The sequence below is a fragment of the Strongylocentrotus purpuratus genome, unplaced genomic scaffold (genome assembly GCF_000002235.5).
Source record: "Strongylocentrotus purpuratus isolate Spur 01 unplaced genomic scaffold, Spur_5.0 spur5_contig_835, whole genome shotgun sequence".
NCBI classification, from domain to species: Eukaryota; Metazoa; Echinodermata; class Echinoidea; order Camarodonta; family Strongylocentrotidae; genus Strongylocentrotus; species Strongylocentrotus purpuratus.
Genome location: NW_022145541.1, coordinates 175,433 through 193,953, shown reverse-complemented (window position 1 = coordinate 193,953; position 18,521 = coordinate 175,433). Strand labels below are relative to the sequence as shown.

The 18,521-nt window shown below is 39.7% G+C and overlaps 1 protein-coding gene across 1 annotated transcript; it reads right to left on the bottom strand.

Annotated features, from left to right (window-relative positions):
- Positions 1–1,288: 1,288 nt before the first annotated feature.
- LOC115918616 (retinol dehydrogenase 7-like) lies at positions 1,289–14,812 on the bottom strand. Its single transcript, XM_030985138.1, has 6 exons — positions 14,412–14,812; positions 9,729–9,936; positions 7,437–7,663; positions 5,399–5,657; positions 2,485–2,654; positions 1,289–2,137 (listed from the first exon to the last, which is right to left on the bottom strand). The coding sequence occupies exons 2-6, from the start codon at positions 9,845–9,847 to the stop codon at positions 1,851–1,853; spliced, it is 1,062 nt and encodes a 353-aa protein (XP_030840998.1). The 5' UTR covers positions 9,848–9,936; positions 14,412–14,812; the 3' UTR covers positions 1,289–1,850.
- Between the last annotated feature and the right edge of the window lie 3,709 nt (positions 14,813–18,521).

The window sequence follows — 18,521 nt, the reverse complement described above, 5'->3', positions numbered from 1 at the left end:
ATAATATACGGAATATCGAAGTAACCAGATACAAATACAATATACTGTACTGGTGGTGTGGGAGGGGCTAAACCATCGTATTATCAATATATGTCCCTTTCCCTTTCCAATGCCCCCTTCTTCTGCCACTCGATTAGATGGGGGGGGGGGGGGGGGGGGGTACATGACCCAGTGTTCATGTACACGTACCTAAAGCACTCTGCTTGTTTGAATCACGTGTACACTCACACCATGCATTTACCAATATGGATGCAACATTGTCATGTAACCATATAATAGGACGCGTTTTCAACAAACACACAGGCACAGAAATCGTAAAATAAAACAGGACCAGCTTGTCATTTCCTGACCACCAAAAACAACAAAAATATTTTTAAAAATCCCATAAATCGCGACAATATTACTATGGAATTCTCAGCAGGAAATTGACCGAGGATGCCACCCCTTCATCCCCACCCTCATCGATATCCTATGCACCATGAGTTGCCTAACGTAGGTAATGAATGACGTCATGACTAAGATAACAGTTTTTCCTGATGATTTCGCACATTTTCTCATACTTTTAGGTGTCATATTTTGCTCACTGCATGGAAATAGATTGGACACTTTATCTCCGCTTCCACAGAGGTAGATTTTGTGTATGTTTGGCGCTAGAAGGACGTGGAACCATATTACTTTACGCAGCGTTATCACTACTTTGGCTCCAAAGAGAGTTTCTTAATATTTGTAACCAAGTTTGGCAAAAAACCCTTAATCTAATTTCAGGATATATTATTTTGATCAAAGTTAGGATCTTCGTTTTTCCGCTCTTGCACTAGTTGTTATTTCCTCCCTGAGCGATAGCTTCAATTAAATCCAATATCAGAATAAAATAAAAATGAGGCTTCGGAACTACCACCTGTGGTCGCTCTGGTTTTACTTCATCAAAAACATTGGTAATAGTATACCTTTTTTCCCTTTTCAAATCGAATCTGCCACAAACACAATTGCGTTTAATTGTTTTCATCAACTGCGGGATGGGAAATGTTTATCTGTAATAGAATAATAAGGGGTTTTCCCCGTTGAAAATTACAGAAAAACCAAAGTATGACAATAAACTCCCATGGGTAAAATGGCAGCGCCAATTTGAAATAGATATCTTGTTAGAAGAACAAAAGAAACAGAAAGTATAAACGAATCAATGAAGAGTTGAAATATTGAATCAAATTGTTCTACATGTATTTATTTCAGATTTCTTCTGATACAATGACAAATCACCATACAAAAATAACAAAACGGAGTTTCATCATCTCGTTATAACAATAAAGAGCAAATATAAAAGAAAGTACTATCTCTATCATTATCGAATGTAGAATGCAGTTTTACAATAACACATTCATCCTGTTTTCATACAAGTCGATATGTTATGCACGCACCGTATTGCATATATTAAATTTGATTTCATGCAGTGGCAGGTCCGGGCAGGGGAAAGGGGGATAATTAGGGTACGTGTTCCCCCCGACCCCCCCCCCCCCCCCCCCCAAAAAAAAAAAAAAAAAAAAAAAAAAAAGATGAAGGGAAGAAAACAACTAGAATGGGATGACGCCTTTTTGTGTATGTCACAGACATTGGGGACTTGTGCCCCACCCGCCCGCTCGGCCAAAGAATCATATTATTTTGGTAAAAGGAAGATCAGCCTTTGCCATCTGTACACAAAATGAGTCCTTCTTCTATTTCTGCTTGTTTACTGCAATCAAACTACTGTAATTACTTTAATTGTTGCAGGAAAATTGTGGCTGGCACGAACTTAAAAAGTGGCGATTTATAATTATTATGGCACAAAAATCCGCCAGGTATTGATGCCCGTGGCACTAATTATTCGTAGCGACAAACATGGATCCAAAGGCGCCGGACTGTAGCTCGTTCTCTTTTCTTTTTTCTTCAGGTGCTTTGTCATTCATAGTGGACCGGCCGATCCAGAAATCAGTGAACCATGTCGGAGCGTAGGAGAGCGGGATGAAGATGACCTTCATATCTAGTCCACATGAGTATCTGGTCTTGGGCCAGCGGGCTAGTAGCCCGTGCATCATGGCGTTGGTTACGATGGTTAGGTTGGGGGAAGAGACGAAGTTCATGAAGTTGACGGAGATGTTCGATACTGTGTTGAGAGAAAGAAATATAGATTACGATACAAAACATTATAGCTTTTAGTGTGCTCTCATCCATCCACAATAGATAATAAGCATCATCACCATCAACACCAACATCACTTTCATCTTCATCACTACCACCACCACCATGCACCACCACTATCAATCCATCATCACCACCAACCATCTCATCATCATCACCATAATTATTATTATTATCATTGTTATCATCATCATCACCATCATCAGCAGCATCACTATCACATCCGCCACCATCATTATCACCACCACTATCTCATCATCATCATCATCACCACCACCATCATCATCACTACATCTTACTAATTTAACCTACATTTCTCATGCATGTCTGGTTCAAACTCCGCTTGTTTCTCCTTTGATAACCGATCCCAACTCTTCTTAATCTCCGATCTAGTCTTCTCAGGGCTGGTAAGCTGGGTTTTGAAGAAACCAGGCTCTAGGATACTCACTTTGATCCCGTAGTTCATCATACGACTTTCTCTCCTAAACATATCCAAAAAGTCAAGTAAAAAAAAAGTATATTCAGTTCGTTTAACCAGTGAATGCTGTTACCATGATAATTGTAAAATTTATAGCGTTTAATACTACTATTTCTTAAAAATTACTTTTATTACCCTATTCACGAATCTGGCCGGTTCTTTATATAAATCCCTAAACTGGATTCAAGCCGCCAAAGATGGCGTTACCAACGACCTCATACGCTCGAACAGTTGTGTAAAAAAACATTTACGATACCAGCCCTATGCCCCAGTTTAAGATTTTTCGCCGGGCGTCCCAATTTAATGATCAACGCCATCTTCGGCTGGCAACAAGTGAGTAGGGGGAGGTCGCATTACGCTGGTGTGGTGGAGATCGAAATTAAATCGGCCAGATTCAGGACTGCTGTCCCCAGACATCAGCCGAGCGGCCCTCATAAGACGCTCTGGCATTGGAGGAATGTATTCCTACCGGGCGCCCATTTACATCACCTGAGTGTAGAGTGGTAAATGCAGATTAATGTCTTGCCACAGGACGACCAGGGAAACAGGTTGTGGTTAACGGAAAAGGGTAATATAGAAAGAGAAACAAAAATGAAAGGAAAGCGGGATATGGAGCATAACAAAAATAATAGATAATAATAATAATAATAATAATGTAACTTATATCGCGCCAAATCCACTCTGTGGAGTGCTCAAGGTTTTGAGATGTTTTGAGATGAGTTTTGAAAGAATCAGAGGATAAACATTTTTTGATGTCTTCAGGAAGGCCATTCCATAATTTAGGACTAGAGTATGCAAAAGATCTTTCCCCCCACGTTTTGGTAATTTTGGGGGTTACAAGAAAATTGGAAGTGGATGAGCGTAGAGGTCTTGCAGGAGTGTAGTTTTGGATTAGAGAGATAAGGTATTGAGGAGCAGAGCCGTGAACGCAATGAAAGGTGAGCAACAAAATTTTGAAAACAATGCGATCTTTTACTGGGAGCCAGTGTAGCGACTGCAAAACTGGGGAAATGTGGGTACGCTTGGTGGTCAGAGAAACAATACGAGCTGCAGCGTTTTGAAGCTTCTGAAGCTTGGACACTAGATTCTGGGGTAGATTGATTAGGAGGGCATTGGCAAAATCAAGACGGGAGGAAATCAGAGCATGAACTAATTTTTCGGTGGCAGACTTGGACAAATATTTACGAATAAAACCGATATTACGCAAGTGGTACCTTACAGATCTACAAATATTAAGAACTTGGTTAGACATTGTCATATGTGAGTCAAACATAACACCGAGATTGCGACACGTTTGTGACAAGTGAATTATGTGGCCAGAAAATGAAATGCAATTGATATTAACTTTACTAAGCTGTACTTTGGAACCAAATATAAGGAATTCACATTTGTCTAAATTTAATTTCAAGGAATGTGCGAGCAACCAATCAAGAACATCAGCCATGCAAGATTCAAGGCGATGAACGGCTCGTTCTGCAGCGGCTTGATCTGAATTGAAGGAAATCATAAGTTGAATATCGTCTGCATAAATATGATAATCTATGCCATGTTGTAACAAAACTTGTCGCAATCCAATTAAATAAATTGAGAAAAGAGTGGGCCCGCCCACAGAACCTTGTGGTACTCCACAAGAGAGAGGCAAAGCAACTGATTTGCAACCATTAATACAAACGATCTGAGAGTGGTATGACAGATAAGACTCGAACCATTTGTATGCCTCACCCTTGACACCAAGTGAACTAAGTGTGTTCAAAAGGATAGTGTGATTAACGGTGTCGAAGGCGGAGGACAAGTCTAGCAGCAGGAGAGCAGTTGAGTTACCCCTATCCATCCCTTGCAGGATATAGTTGGACACATTCACAAGCAGTGTTTCCACACTATGATGGGTTCTGTAACCTGACTGGAAAGGGTCGAACAAATCATTGTCCAGAAAATAATCCGAAAGACGAGAAAACACAACCCTTTCAAGAATTTTGAACAAAAACGGTAGGTTTGAAACTGGTCGATAATTTTGGAGGGAATTTCGGTCCAGAGAAGGTTTCTTCAACAACGGAGTAACATGAGCTATTTTCAATAAGGAAGGAACATGTGCCTGCTCTAAACTCAAGTTAATCAAGTAAGAAAGGATGGGAGCGAATGTGGAGGAACAGTCCATTAATAATTTAGTGGGAACAGGGTCTAACTGACATGATTTGGGGGGTAGTTTACGTAAGAGTGACATAATCTCTGTAGGGGGTAGTAGGTTGTATTACTTCAAAGGAAGAGGAAGTAAGGGGATGGTGTGGTGTTTTGTCAGGTGATAAACTGTCGCAGATGGTCTTGACTTTCGTCTGGAAGAAGTGGATGAATGTAGAGGCCATTTGCTGGCTATCCGTGTGGGCTGGAAGTGGTGGTAACTGTCGACGATTCAGAAGTCGGAGATGAACTCAGCGCGCTGTGTTTGCAGGAAAATCGGTTCCTAAATTCAAACACAAAATCATCCTCACATACCCCCCCCCCCCCCTCCCCATCTCGCCATCTGAAATGTTTGGTTACCTTAATTGTCAGCTAATTTGGTCCAACAATCCCCTACACACATCCAAGTTGTTTAGTGGTAGGCCTACCCCGTGGGATTTTTTTTCATGACCCCCCCCCCCCTGTTCTAGATATGTGTGCAATTTTTATCCGATATGTAATTCTTTTGTTATGTCCTGCTTAATTGTATCAATATTTTGCTGTATCCTTGGTTGTTGTTTGGGTTTGATTTACCTGAGCGTATCAGAGAATGCTTGGACACCATATTTCGATTCAGCGTATCCTCCTGATCCCATGGCCACCCGCGAGAGGGCGCTAGCGATGTTGACCACTCGACCTCGAGCTTTCTTGAGTAGAGGTAAGAAGGTTAATGTGACATCGATGACGCCCAGGAGATTGACGTCGATCACGCGCTTGTAGTCGTCCTTCGTGCACCAATCGATGAGACCAGGTAAATTGGCAATACCGGCGTTGTTCACCAGACCCCATAGTCCTATCAAGAACAAGGTTGTGCAAAGGAACTGCTATAATAATTACACATTATGACAAGGAAAGAACCAGGGGCGTCAAACGCACGTATCAGGAGACTATCGATCAAGGCGCGACAATGAATAGCCTATGCAAATTATACAATAGTTGAATAATAGTTCAACAAATAATGTACAGGCAATTTCAAGTTTAGATTAAAGAATATTTTTAAAGTTGTGTTTTAAGCTGTTCTGTGGAATCGAGCTTTCTCATAGAAGACAGAAGCAAGTTCCAGGGAACGGGTGCAGCTTTTACGAAGGATCTGTCTTCGTAGGTAACCGTTCTTAGCATCGGTACAACCAGTCTCTTGGCCTCTGATGACCACTCTGATATCACTGGCTAAGTTACTGACACCATCTAAGACAGGTACCCCGGGGGCCTGTTAACGTAGAATCGTGAGGGCAGTCAGACAGAAATGCATGTGTCTTTATTTGTGGCATGTGGGGGGGGGGGGGGGGGGGGGGGGAGGAGTTAAGACTCCGGTGAATCTGGCCTTGTCGGCAGATCAAAAAAAATTATTTATCTCGCTGCAATTATTTTTCATGCATGTATGAATTATATGGACTTGGTTGTTTTATCCTTGTATGCAAATCGAAATATCCGAGGACGACTTTTTTGCTCGTTGACAGATGCGCGAATCACTTGATGACATCCCATCCTAACGTCTTCAATACCATTCAAAATGGCGACTGGTCTAGAGATGCCTCTTTAAGTTACTCCTAACGAAACAATCTTGACCAAAGTAAAATGCGCACTGAGGTGTCGTGGGCGAACGGCTTAAGCACGTGATAGGAATTGCTAACCTCTCGGGTTCGAGGCCCGGCACGGTGCTAATATCATGTGACACAACATTCAACTGTAGCTGTCCCTCCAGACACAGGTTTAGTAAGAAGTTACCTTTTAAGTTTTTTCCCCTTTAAATGCACTGTGCGCTAGTAACGATTGCTGGAGATAATCACGGTGTAACAAACAAAGCACTCCGGAAGCTCATAAAGACCGTCATATGACCGTTGCCCGATGGGCGTCATTTTCATGTACTTTTCACGCTACTAAAACAATAAAGCAATAAAACAATAAGAGGTAATCAATGTCGTGGTATAGTTGCAACGTCACACACGTCGCCGGTCGAGTCCCTCTGCGGCATTGATGTCCTTTGGCCAGCCATTAATCCTTATTCGCCACACTCGACCCAGGTGATGTAAATTGGTACGTGGCAGGAATTCGTACCTTGAAATGCTAGAGCGCCATGATTGGCAGCCATAATAAAGCCGGTGGAAATAATTGTGGAGCGCCAGGAGAGTTAAGTCTGACAGACATGAGCGCTATACAAGAAAACACTATCATTTTAGTGAGCGAGCCCATCTTTCAGTCTCGATATCTCTTTCGCATGGTGCGTTAAGGACCGCGCAGTCGTAGTCCTCCGTCAGGCAAATAACGCCTCGTGTGCAGTGGGTACATTATGCGCTATAGAAACAAAAGGAACTTCATTATCATAAAAGTTCATCTGAATCGGTGATACAAATGTTTTTAAGTTTTCTAAATACACACAATGTTTGCCTCAGAAATGTTCAGTTGCTTAGTTTCAGCCTTTGCCAGCGATGTGACCCGACCTGAATCTTCTCACATAATGGTCAATAACGGCCGCAGCTGTTGCTCAAGAGCTGAAAAATCATGAGGTATAGATTTTTGATCGAGATAAGAATTTTAACCCTCACACATTTTGGAATTTGATTATTATGTTTACCTGTATCTTTCGGCAGTTTCTTCTTGATGAACTCGAATGCGGCTACGACACTCTCGTGGTCGGTGACGTCCAATCGAAGTGTAATGACCCTGTCTGATGTCTTTGATTCGACCTCTTTCTGACCTTTAGCAGTCAAGCACGCGGCGAACACGTGAACACCTCGTCTGTCTAACTGACGAATCACAATGCTTCCAAAACCAGTATCACAGCCAGTTATTAACACGTATCTAAAACGAAACATATGGTTTTTGTGAACAATGTTCAATTTACTATCGTTTTAGCAAAAATGTTATAAACGCTCTTTAAAACTTGTAGGTAAAATTATATTTTTTAAACAAGTAATGAATGCTGCTAAAATTCGGTACGATTATCATTCGTATCATGCACCCTTTTCCCAAACTCTCCTAACTTTATCGAGACCGTTTCATCCCTCTCGTCCTAATACCATGAAATCTGCGAAGAAATCGGAAGAAGGGAAACGAGATGAAAATGGTGACAAGAACATTAAACGACGATATGAAATAAATGAATTAATTGCTTTTTCGCTACAAAAAAAGAGAAAGATTTGGGACAAAACTCCTAACACCATATACAACATTAAGTTTGACAAAGGCTAGCACTTTCATTCTTACGGGCAAGGTTGCCATATCGAAAAATCAAAGGAAATGAAATAAAGAAACAGCAAATATAAATAGTCACGAGGAAATTGCTGGCACCGCCAACTGTTATGAAGTATCAACATCATAACATTAGAGCTTCACACATCAATTATTACTCACTTGGGTAATAATAATCAATATATAGGGAGATTTTGTCAACAATTTAGAGTTGTGGTCATAATAAAAAAAAAAAAATAATAATATGTCTTTTTTACCCAGGGTAGTCTCACCAGTACTGTTTTCCTGAAGACCTATATCACATATATTACCCCAGCTCAATTTATTGATGGTTGCAATTGGGTTTTCAGGTCAGATTAGAGTTGGAGCTAGATCTAGGTATGCCGATCACTTTTTGGTCTGGGATTGAAGTTGGAAGTTTGGTTAGAGTATGAGATTGACTGGGGGGGGGGGGGTGGGGGATCGGAGCAGGTGTCGTTTCCTGATATCTTACTTGTCAATGACTTTTGGTAGCAATATAGAACGAACTAGACACGGTTTATGATCGTTTTAGAAGAAAAAAAATAAACGCTCTTTAAAACTTCTCGGTAAAATTATACTTTTAAGACAAGTAATGAACGCTGCTGAAATCGGCACGATTATCCTTTTTTCACCCTCTTCTCATCTTCTCCTTACTGTATGTAGACCATCATCATCCCTCTCGTTCTAATACCATCATTCTCCCTATATGCTTAGGTAGTTGGCCTCTGCATTTATCTTGATTATTTTTCTTACCTCCATACTTCCAAGTTTTCAATTATATTTATATGCATTTTTATATGTGTGTTGTCACTCTTTATGTAAATCAGTTGTATTATTTAGTATTACATGTATTGTTATTTGAATGTTTTATATTTGATTTATCAATAAATGCAGTAGAATCTGCTAAAACAAAAATATAATAATCCCTCCGAAAATATGAAATCTGTGAAGAGGGGAACCGAGATGAAGATGGTGACAAAAACATGAACAATGATATGAAATATATGATATGATATGATATGATAGGTTTTTTCGCTACGAAAAAAATGAGAAATGGGAGAAAACTCCTAATACCATATACAACATTAAATTTGACAAAGGCTAGCACTAAATTCTTTCAGGCACCGGATCGACTCAGATGAAGACTACCATATCGAAAAATCAAAGGAAATAGGGGCACTTAATGGTCACGAGGAAATTACTGGCACCGCTAACTGTTTGGTGACTATGACGTCGGTATCAACATAACATTAGAGCTCCACATATCAATCATAACTCACTTAGGTTACATGAAAATGCTCCGGCAATGTATAGGCAGATTTCGTCAAAAATGTAGAGTTATGGTCATAATAACAACAATAATAATACTAATGTCTTGTTCATGCAGGGTAGTCTCATCCGTATTAATACTGTTCTCACAGAGGGCCCTGCAATCAAAGCACAAGTCATGTATAACCCCGATTTTATTGATGGTTGCAATTGGATTTTCAGGTTAGATTAAAGTTGGAGCTAGATCTACTAATCTAGGTATGCCTATCGTTGTTTTGTTTGTTTGGTATGGGGTTGAATTTGGAAGTTTGGTAAGAGTATGAGATTGACTGGGGGGGGGGTCGGGGGGGGGGGTCGGAGCAGGTGTCGTTTCGTGATATCTTACTTGTCAATGACTTTTGGTAGCAATACAGAACGAACTAGACTCTCCATGAACATGCTTACGATCCAGAGGACAAACAACCCAGCTAACGTCAACACAATCATATCCCATTTGAGTTCCATGATGCTGGTAGGAGGATCCTTGAAGATGGTACCACTGTGACAACTCTCAGGATTGGTCAGAGGTGAAACCTATAACCCTAAAGATAAGACTGAAACGAGAAAAGACGTATTAAACAAAGAAACATTCTAGTGAAAGAGTAGGTGTATGTGTGAATTGGTTTTTACAGACGTGTATCAATCAGGCGCGGATCCAGGATTTTCCAATAGGGGGGGGGGGGGGGGGGGGGGGGGGGGGGGGGGGGGGGGGGGGGGAGGGAAGGGTGGGGGGGGGGGGGGGGCGGAAATTCGAAATTCGCGCAGACCGTTATTTAAACTTACCAATACTGACAAGGTCATATTAGAAGCACTGTACTTTAATAGTGTACTGGTACCTACAAGCGGGCACAATTATTTTGGAAAGGGGACATGCTCACGTCACATCTCTTGTCCGATATCAACATTCCCCGTTTTCAAGTTATGCTCGCGCGAATTTTTTTTTGACATTTCCATCAGTGGGGGCTGAAGCCTCTTGTCCCAATATCTATTTCCTGGTTTAATAATTTGGCGAGTGAGCGGAAATTTGAGCTTATGTATGTTGTGAAAAGTGTTAATTGTCACCAAAATATACGAGATAAGATATAACAAATGCATATTGGTAATTTTTAAATTTTCGGGGAAAGAGAGGTTGCAACCCCATCCCGCATTAACTGCAGGTGTTTTGAAATCAAATCAGACTCCCCAAAAAAGTATTAACCAAAACGCACGAATCCAGTTTCAAAAATCCAAAAAATGTCAGCTTCAGAGGGGGACACATCACCCCTCAGACTCCCTCTAAAAGTATTAACCGAATCGCACGAATCCAGGTAAAAAAAAAAAATCAGCTTCAGAGCTAGAGAGGAACCCCCCCCCCCACACACACACACACACCCTGTGCGCGCAAGCGTGAAATTAACGGTGGCGGTAATGCGTAAGCAGGGGCGGCGGAGCTATTTCCAAAGTGGAAAGCACCAACAAAAAAGGGCACCTACAAAGCGAAATCTCAAAGCGAAAATATACATTTTTTTAGACATTGATATATACCCTTTCATTGTGATTCCATTATCAGGGACGATTTCAATATTTGTTTTTCTTTATATATCATACAAGATATTGCTTAAGCATCACACTTTCGGCTGGGTGTGATTGTCTGAATATTCATTTGCGAGCGAGCAAAGAGAGCGAGAAAAATGTAAGATCTGTGAGGTCGCAGAGTGACAATTACATCTTACAAAGAGGAAAAAAACAAATCATGATGGGGTTATAAGCATCACGGAAGACTGAAAAAACATTTGTTTTAAAGTGACATATAATTGTATCATCTATAAATGCGAGCGAGCGAGCGAGCTTTAGGGGAAATTACTCTTAGTCGCTTTAAATAGAATTAATGAGAAAGTTATTTTTCAAGATCAATACATGGAGGGGGGGGGGGCACCATCAAAATAGGGCACTTTCTGGAATATAAGGTGCACCTACAAAGGGAAACATCAAAATGTAAATCTACCATATTAAGACATTGATAGACGTACGCGTAACGCATGTCACACACAGAAAAATGAGAAGAAAAGAAAGAATAATTAAAAAAAAAAAAGAAGATAGACATATTACATTTCCGACTGAGTTGGCTCGACATGTGCTTTAGTAGTCTGCGGACGAAAGTACAACAATATGAAAACAGAAGTTATATGAAATGTCTTTAAGAGGGAAAGAGAGGTTAAATTCTAAAATGAAATGAAAGGGGTTATGTGACTCTCAAGGAGGAAATTACAATTTCTATCGCTCATGACGACTATTGGGAATTTCCTTAAAAAAAATAAAGTTCAAGAACTTCCTGGGGCTCCGCCCCAGGCAAGACTCCCGGCAACAGCAAATTATTTACACAATTTCTTGCTGTCTGCTGCCTCGAGATCACTGGAGCGAAGAAAGGTAAAAGTGTATAGCAAGAATCCCTATTCAGTGAAGGATTCATCCTTTTTATGCAGATGCTTCTTCTACCATTCTTGACCAGAAGTGTTTCAAACTCAATGATATGGGCATCATCCCATTGAATGTTGTGTCCAGTGTTACGGGTTTGTTTTGTTACTTGCTGCCTAATCTGAGGGCTCTGTTGTGCTCTTTAAAAAGAGGACACAATAGGGGCAGCACAATTTAAATATCAATGAATGTATTAGAGTTTATTTCTAAAATGAAATGAAAGGGATATTTGACTTTCAAGAGCGACAAAAACTCTAATCCATCCCTTGAAATTTAAATTGCACTGCCCCCATTCAGTGTCCTATTTTCAAAGAGCACAAAAAGGCTTCAGATTGAAGATTCCATCTCATAAAATTGTCTATAAGAGAGAAAGAGAGCCTTATTTCTGAAATGAAAGGGCTATTTGACTTTCAAGAGCGATAAAAACTCTAATCCATCCCTTGGAATTTAAATTGCACTGCCCCATTCAATGTGCCATTTTCAAAGAGCACAAAAAGGCTTCAGATTGAAGATTCCATCTCATAAAATTGTCTATAAGAGAGAAAGAGAGTTTATTTCGAGAGAAAAAATGAAATGAAAGGGCTATTTGACAAGAGCCCTTTAATTTCATTTTAGAAATAACTTCTCTTCCTCTCTTATAGACAATTTTCTCTCTTGAAAGTCAATAACCCTTTCATTTCATTCTAGAAATAACCTCTTTTTTCTCCTAAAGACAATTTCTCTCTTGAAAAGGCTCTGCCAGGCCCCTCAAGCTCTGCAATGTTGTATGGATCCATTAGAAAGCAAAATAAGCCCACTCAATAATTAATATATATTAAAACGTCATAGCGATTCATCCAAATAAGAAATCCACGTAAGAGGCATTTTGAAAGTTTTAAGAAAATTCCTTCAAATTCCAGGATATTGGGTGTTATTTTTCAGGAAACTCTATTTAAACGAGTGGAAGCACTGGCGGTTCTGTTTTTTTTAAAACTGTAACAATGCTCCTTGGATCAGATATAGACCAAAAACAAGCCTTATTATCTTCAGTATACAAGTGTCATTTCGGACCTTACAGCTTTCATAGAAATCGCTTCTGGACCGTCAAAGAAAAGTTTGAGAACCCCTGGTCTACGCATTATACACATCAGGACCAACTTGACAACTTGACAAAAATTTGAGGAGAGTTCGACCCCCCCCCACCTGTGTACGCGCCTGCATGTGCATCCCTTCCTCCTTATTCCCTTATCCATCGTTATCGTCACTACCATTTGAGTAGGGCCGTCAAGAATGACCTCATAATTTATAGATTACCATTCTGCCGTTCTTTGGAGGGGCCGGGCGCGGCCTTTTCAGAAGTGTTTCTACACTAACCTTTTCATGCACTACGGCTTAACATAAACAAGCATGCTAAGATTTTTTTGAAAAGAAGCATAATTTCGACTCAGTTTCGCATAACCTAAAAAAGGGAATACGGCCAGTCACCCCCCCCCCCCCCCCCCCTCAATGCATCCGCCTTCACGCACCCCCCTTCCCCTTGTCTTTCCCTTATTCGTCGTTACTGTCACTAATTTTTAGTGTCATTTCGTTGTCTTTCTTTCTCCCCGGCTCCTCTCTTCTTTTTCTTTCCTCTTTTTTGAACTCTCTCTCTTTTCTTTACTTTTTTGTTCTCTTTTCTTTTATCTTCTCCTCCCCCCTTTTTTTTCTTCCTCTTTTTTCCTTCTCAATTTTTTTGCGCCGCCAATAGGGGGGGGGGGGGGCCGCGGCCGTTTCGGCCCACCCCTGGATCCGCCATTGTCAATCAGATATGAGTATTTACCTCTGGGGCCAAAAGGCATGACTCGGTTTCGAACCGAGGTCCGCATGAGTTTGTAGGCGAAGACAGAAAGCTGACCACTGAAGTGAACGTATAAGACCAACTCACATGAAATGACGAGGAGTAATGATTAGAAAGGTAGTAACGAAGATTTGATGTAATAAGGAGCGGCAATAAGGGATGGATAGGGTAGAAAGTGATGGGAGAGATTATTAAAGAGCAGAAGTAAAATGGAAGAGGGGTAGGAGAAGGGTAGGGGGTAATAAGGAATAGGGTATATAGTGGATAGGAGGGTTACCAAGGAACAGTGATATAAAGCGGAGGTATATTAAGGGTTGGTATTATGGAGGGTCGAAATGGAATTAGGGAGAAGTTAGTGAGAGATTAGTCGTTACTAGGAGGTGGTGAGTATAAGGAAACATCAGAGCAACATATTAACAGTCCCACCTCAATGATATTCAAGTATGCGAAATGAATTATATTAAACATACATAGTATCATGCATAATAGATGAATTTAGACAGCTCCTGAGGGTTTCTAAGAGACACATCCATATACTTCGCAACCCTAACTAGGTTTCTCAGTGGGCTGGCGATCCGATATTAGACAAACTAGTTCCATAAAAAAACTCAAAATGTCTGAATCTCAATTCCTCCCGAACACATAGGTGTACTCTCGAGCCCTCTCCTCGATTAAAATAACATTATGTACCAACCACTAGCATACAACATCAATCTACCAATTCACAATCTACCAAGTCATGCATTGTTATATTCGAACCTTGTTTGATATCAGATGATTATGGTGTTGATCAGCATTCGTTGAACAGCAACAGTCGGCGAAGGTGCAGATCCCAAGAAATCACTGCCTCTTTTCAAGATAATTAGCATACGGACGAAAGAATCAAAGCGTTACGACCTGTGATTGTCTGTAAAAGAGCTAACATTGCAGGCTTCATGAATTCAACATACATGTACATGTATCTGTAACAGTTCCCTGTATAGTCTCAATGCAATTGCAATTGCAGGGGGACGGCATGTGTACCGATGCATTGGTTAAATATTAACTCGGTAGACAAGAGCAAACCTTACCTTTGAACTGGGTTCAATCAGTGGCCGTGCTTTGTGTCGTCTGCTCCTTCTTGTAAGGGCAGTATATGTGAATATATAGTCACCGTCTTATATCCTTACATGTGTTCCTACCACTGGCGAATGTTATTCAAACGTGGTTTTTACTTTAACAAGTGCCCTTTAATTTCTTGAGTAATTAAGTACCCCTTCCCCTTCTGATAAGTGGCCCTTTTCATCTTTGATGAGGGCCCCTTTTCTTTTTAAATAAGAGCCATTTTCCCTATTTCATAAACGCCCCTATTCTTACACGTTTGATAAATGCCTCTATTAAAATCTGCCCCTTATCATTTTCACAAGTGCCCCTTTTCAGGTAAAAAAAATGCCCCTTAATTACCACCTCTGAAAAGTGCCCATTCACCTCTTATAATTTCAAATCTGGGTGTTCCTTTTATTTTGACAGTTTTAAGTGCCTCTTAACATCTCCGGTGAGTGCCCTTATTTAAGTTCCTCTTTTCATTCCTTATAAGTGCCTCTTTTATTTTGACACGCGTCCATATATCCTTTCTAATTAGTACCATTTTCGTTCTGATAATTGCCCCTTTTCCGTTATCACGAGAGCCTTTTTACTTCTCTGGTGAGTGCCCTTATCAGGTGAGAGTAATGCCCCACTTTCACCTGTGATCATTCTGATATTTACTTTAACACAGTCATGCTCCTTTTCTTTTCTAATAAGCGTCCTTTTAACTTTGGTGTGCCGCCTTTTTATTTTATCATAAAATGTGCTCTTAATTCAAAGCGACTAAGAACAACTTTTTCTTCAATTTCACAAAAAGCTAGCTCGCAAATCTCGCTCGCGTTTTATGTTATTATAATTGTGTTTCTTATTAAAGATCTTTTCAGACTCTCATAATTAAGATTGTTTTTAGGATGTAATATTTCGCACTGTGACTTCACAAATCTTAAAATTTTGGATTTCTCACTTCGCCCGCTTGCAAATAAATATTCAAACTATCACACCCAACTGCAAAGTATGATTCTAAAGTAGTATCTTGGACCATGTAAAGAAACAAACAATGCAAGCATCCCTTGTAATGTAATCAGAGTGTATAGGTATAAGGGCCTACTAATGTATATACATTGTATATTCTCGCTTTGAGGTTTTTCCTTTGTATGTGCCCCTTTTTTCTTCTCCTAGAAAGTGCCCTTTATGTTGGTGCCCCTCCTCACTTTGAAAGACGCTCTGCGCCGCCCCTGATTCATGGACAGTTATATTGATATTATAAACATCATCTCTTGCACATAACACATTCTGTGACTGATATCGGTCGGCTCATTGGGGTTATTCGGCAGACTTTGAGTTGACCGAATTACGTCGAGATCAGATGGAATGGTTTGCTTGTTTTCTTATGTTTTTTACACTTCGATCAATGAGCCAACGGGTGGGATATCAACTTACCATCTCATTGTTCAAAGTGTCAAACATTCATGTGAGCAACCAAGTAAAGTTTTATAGTGGATATAGGCCAATGCAAAATGACTCTAGCTAGCCTCATGAATAATCAACATAACAAAAAACAGTACGCCTTAGCTAAAACGTAGTTTGTAGGCCAACATCTTGACCTTTATCGTCAATATTCGCATCCCCAAAACAAGTTTTGCTCATTGCGCCACCAGGCGCCACCTCCCCAGTTGAACCTGTCCATGGTTCAACTGAGCTTGTGAAAACAGTCACTGTTTGTATTTATATTGTAACGTAGATGGCGGTAAAGCACTATTGGTTATTGTAAAAATCAAGTAGCAAGATATATTTCCCAGTACTAATAATAGGCTACCATAAAACTTGTACAATGTACAATTTATCCGGGTAATATGAAGCAACCAACATAATAACATGAAGAAGAAGAAAAGAAAAAAAAAACTTTCATATTAGTAATATTTTGCATCGTTTTTTTCTTTGTCACTAAAATTGGAGAAATCAGAAAGTGAATCAACTAATGTTATTTAGATAATTGATGAAAAACAAGAAAATTAGATAAAAATAAGCATGAGAAATCAAAAATCGCATGAAAAAAAATGTGTTCTTAAAAGCGCTTCCTTTGTCTATAGTCAAAACGAAATGTGTAGAACAAGCAGAAAGTTTGATATGAATTATAATGGATTGATGGAGTGAGTGCAGGAGAGAGTGATACCAACCCATGTTAACGTGTAGATTGATTGGAAATCGTGTCTGAATACCATCATAATCTGTTAAAACGCCTGTTCAGAGCCGACAGGGCGTTCACTCTCTATTTGAGGTAATGCCCTTATGACTCCAACCATAATGGAACTATAACTAACATCTATAAAATCATTCTATGCATTGAAAATGGATGTTAGGAAACTGGTGTTGAATGCTCATAATAACATAAATGCGTATGCGCCATTTTAGACGTAGACTGAATTTGTCGTTATCGGAGACCGATCTTTATCATTATCAGACAAGCTAGAAAGCCTTTATTAAACAAGTTTCGTGTCAATTTTTTCCTCGCTATCATCTTATTGAAAATAAGCTGTGAATATAAAGAATATCAGCTATATAGGTTCACTGATCTTTACAAGAAAGTGCTTTGACCTCGTTTGCTAAAACCACCGTCAGTAAACTTCCTCAATTGTCTTCCTCGAAGCAATGTAAACCACATGGAGTAGCAGACCAGTGTTGTATTACCTTGGACAATAATTTGAAAGACATTTTCGAGAAAAAATATTTTGATATTTATAATTTGTTTCCAACTTTCCACATCATTTTACTTTATTCAGACCTAGAAACCTCTATACTCTGTTTGCAAATCATAAGAAGACGAAATTAGGAACATGATATTTATTACATAAAGGGGGGGGGGGGGGGGGGGGGGGGGGGGGGGGGGTAAAGGACACTTTTTTTTTTTTTTTTTTGTCTCGAAATTTGAAAATTTGACATTTTGCTCCGTTGGGGGGGGGGGGGGGGAAGGTCAGCTTTTTTAGGTCAGCCATGTGAATATATATATATATATATATATTTTTTTTTTTAATAAAAAAAAAATCCAAAGGGGGGGGGGGGGGGTTAGGGGGTTAAGGGGGGGGGGGGGTTACACATAAAAAAAAATACCAAAGGGGGGGTTTAGCCCCCAAATCACCCCCCCCCCCCCTGTGTACGCGTCTGACGCCATCTCTCCGACCATGGACCTACTAATTCTTATAGTAGATCCATGGTTCAATCAGTACTGAGCAAGGAACAGCTTGTGTTTGTATTTACATTTTAACGTAGATGGCGGTAGAGCACTGTTGGTTATTGTAAAAATCAAGTAGTACGTTATGTTTCCCAGCACTAATATAATAGGATACCAGGACAATTACATGTACAATATTTTTCCGGCTATTATGTAGTAACCAACATAATAACAAGAAGAAGAAGAAGAAGAAGAAGAAGAAGAAGAAAGAAAAAACTTACATATTGGTAATATTTTGCATTGATTTTTTTCTTTGTCATTTAGAAATCAGAAAGTGAATCAACAAAAGTTATTTAGATATGAAAAACAAGAATATTATTTAAAAAATGCATGAGAAGTCAAAAGTCGCAGAAAATACTATATTCTTAAAAGCGCTTCTCTTTTCTATTGTCAAAAACGAATGTTTAGAATAAGTAGAACTTTTGATATGAATTATTATAATTATTATAATAATAGATTGATGGAGAGAGTGCAGGCAGGAGAGAGTGATACCAACCCATGTTAACGTGCAGATTGATTGGAAATCGTGTCTGAATACCATCATAATCTGACACAGTCTCTTCTTTTGAACATTT

Excerpts from the sequence above, each read along its gene's own strand:
- LOC115918616 (XM_030985138.1), bottom strand. The coding sequence starts at position 9,847 with ATGGAACTCAAATGGGATATGATTGTGTTGACGTTAGCTGGGTTGTTT. Across the intron at positions 5,658-7,436 it reads GAAACTGCCGAAAGATACAG|GACTATGGGGTCTGGTGAAC; the intron begins GTAAACATAATA and ends TGTTCTTGATAG. Across the intron at positions 2,138-2,484 it reads ACCAGACATGCATGAGAAAT|TATCGAACATCTCCGTCAAC; the intron begins GTAGGTTAAATT and ends CTCTCAACACAG.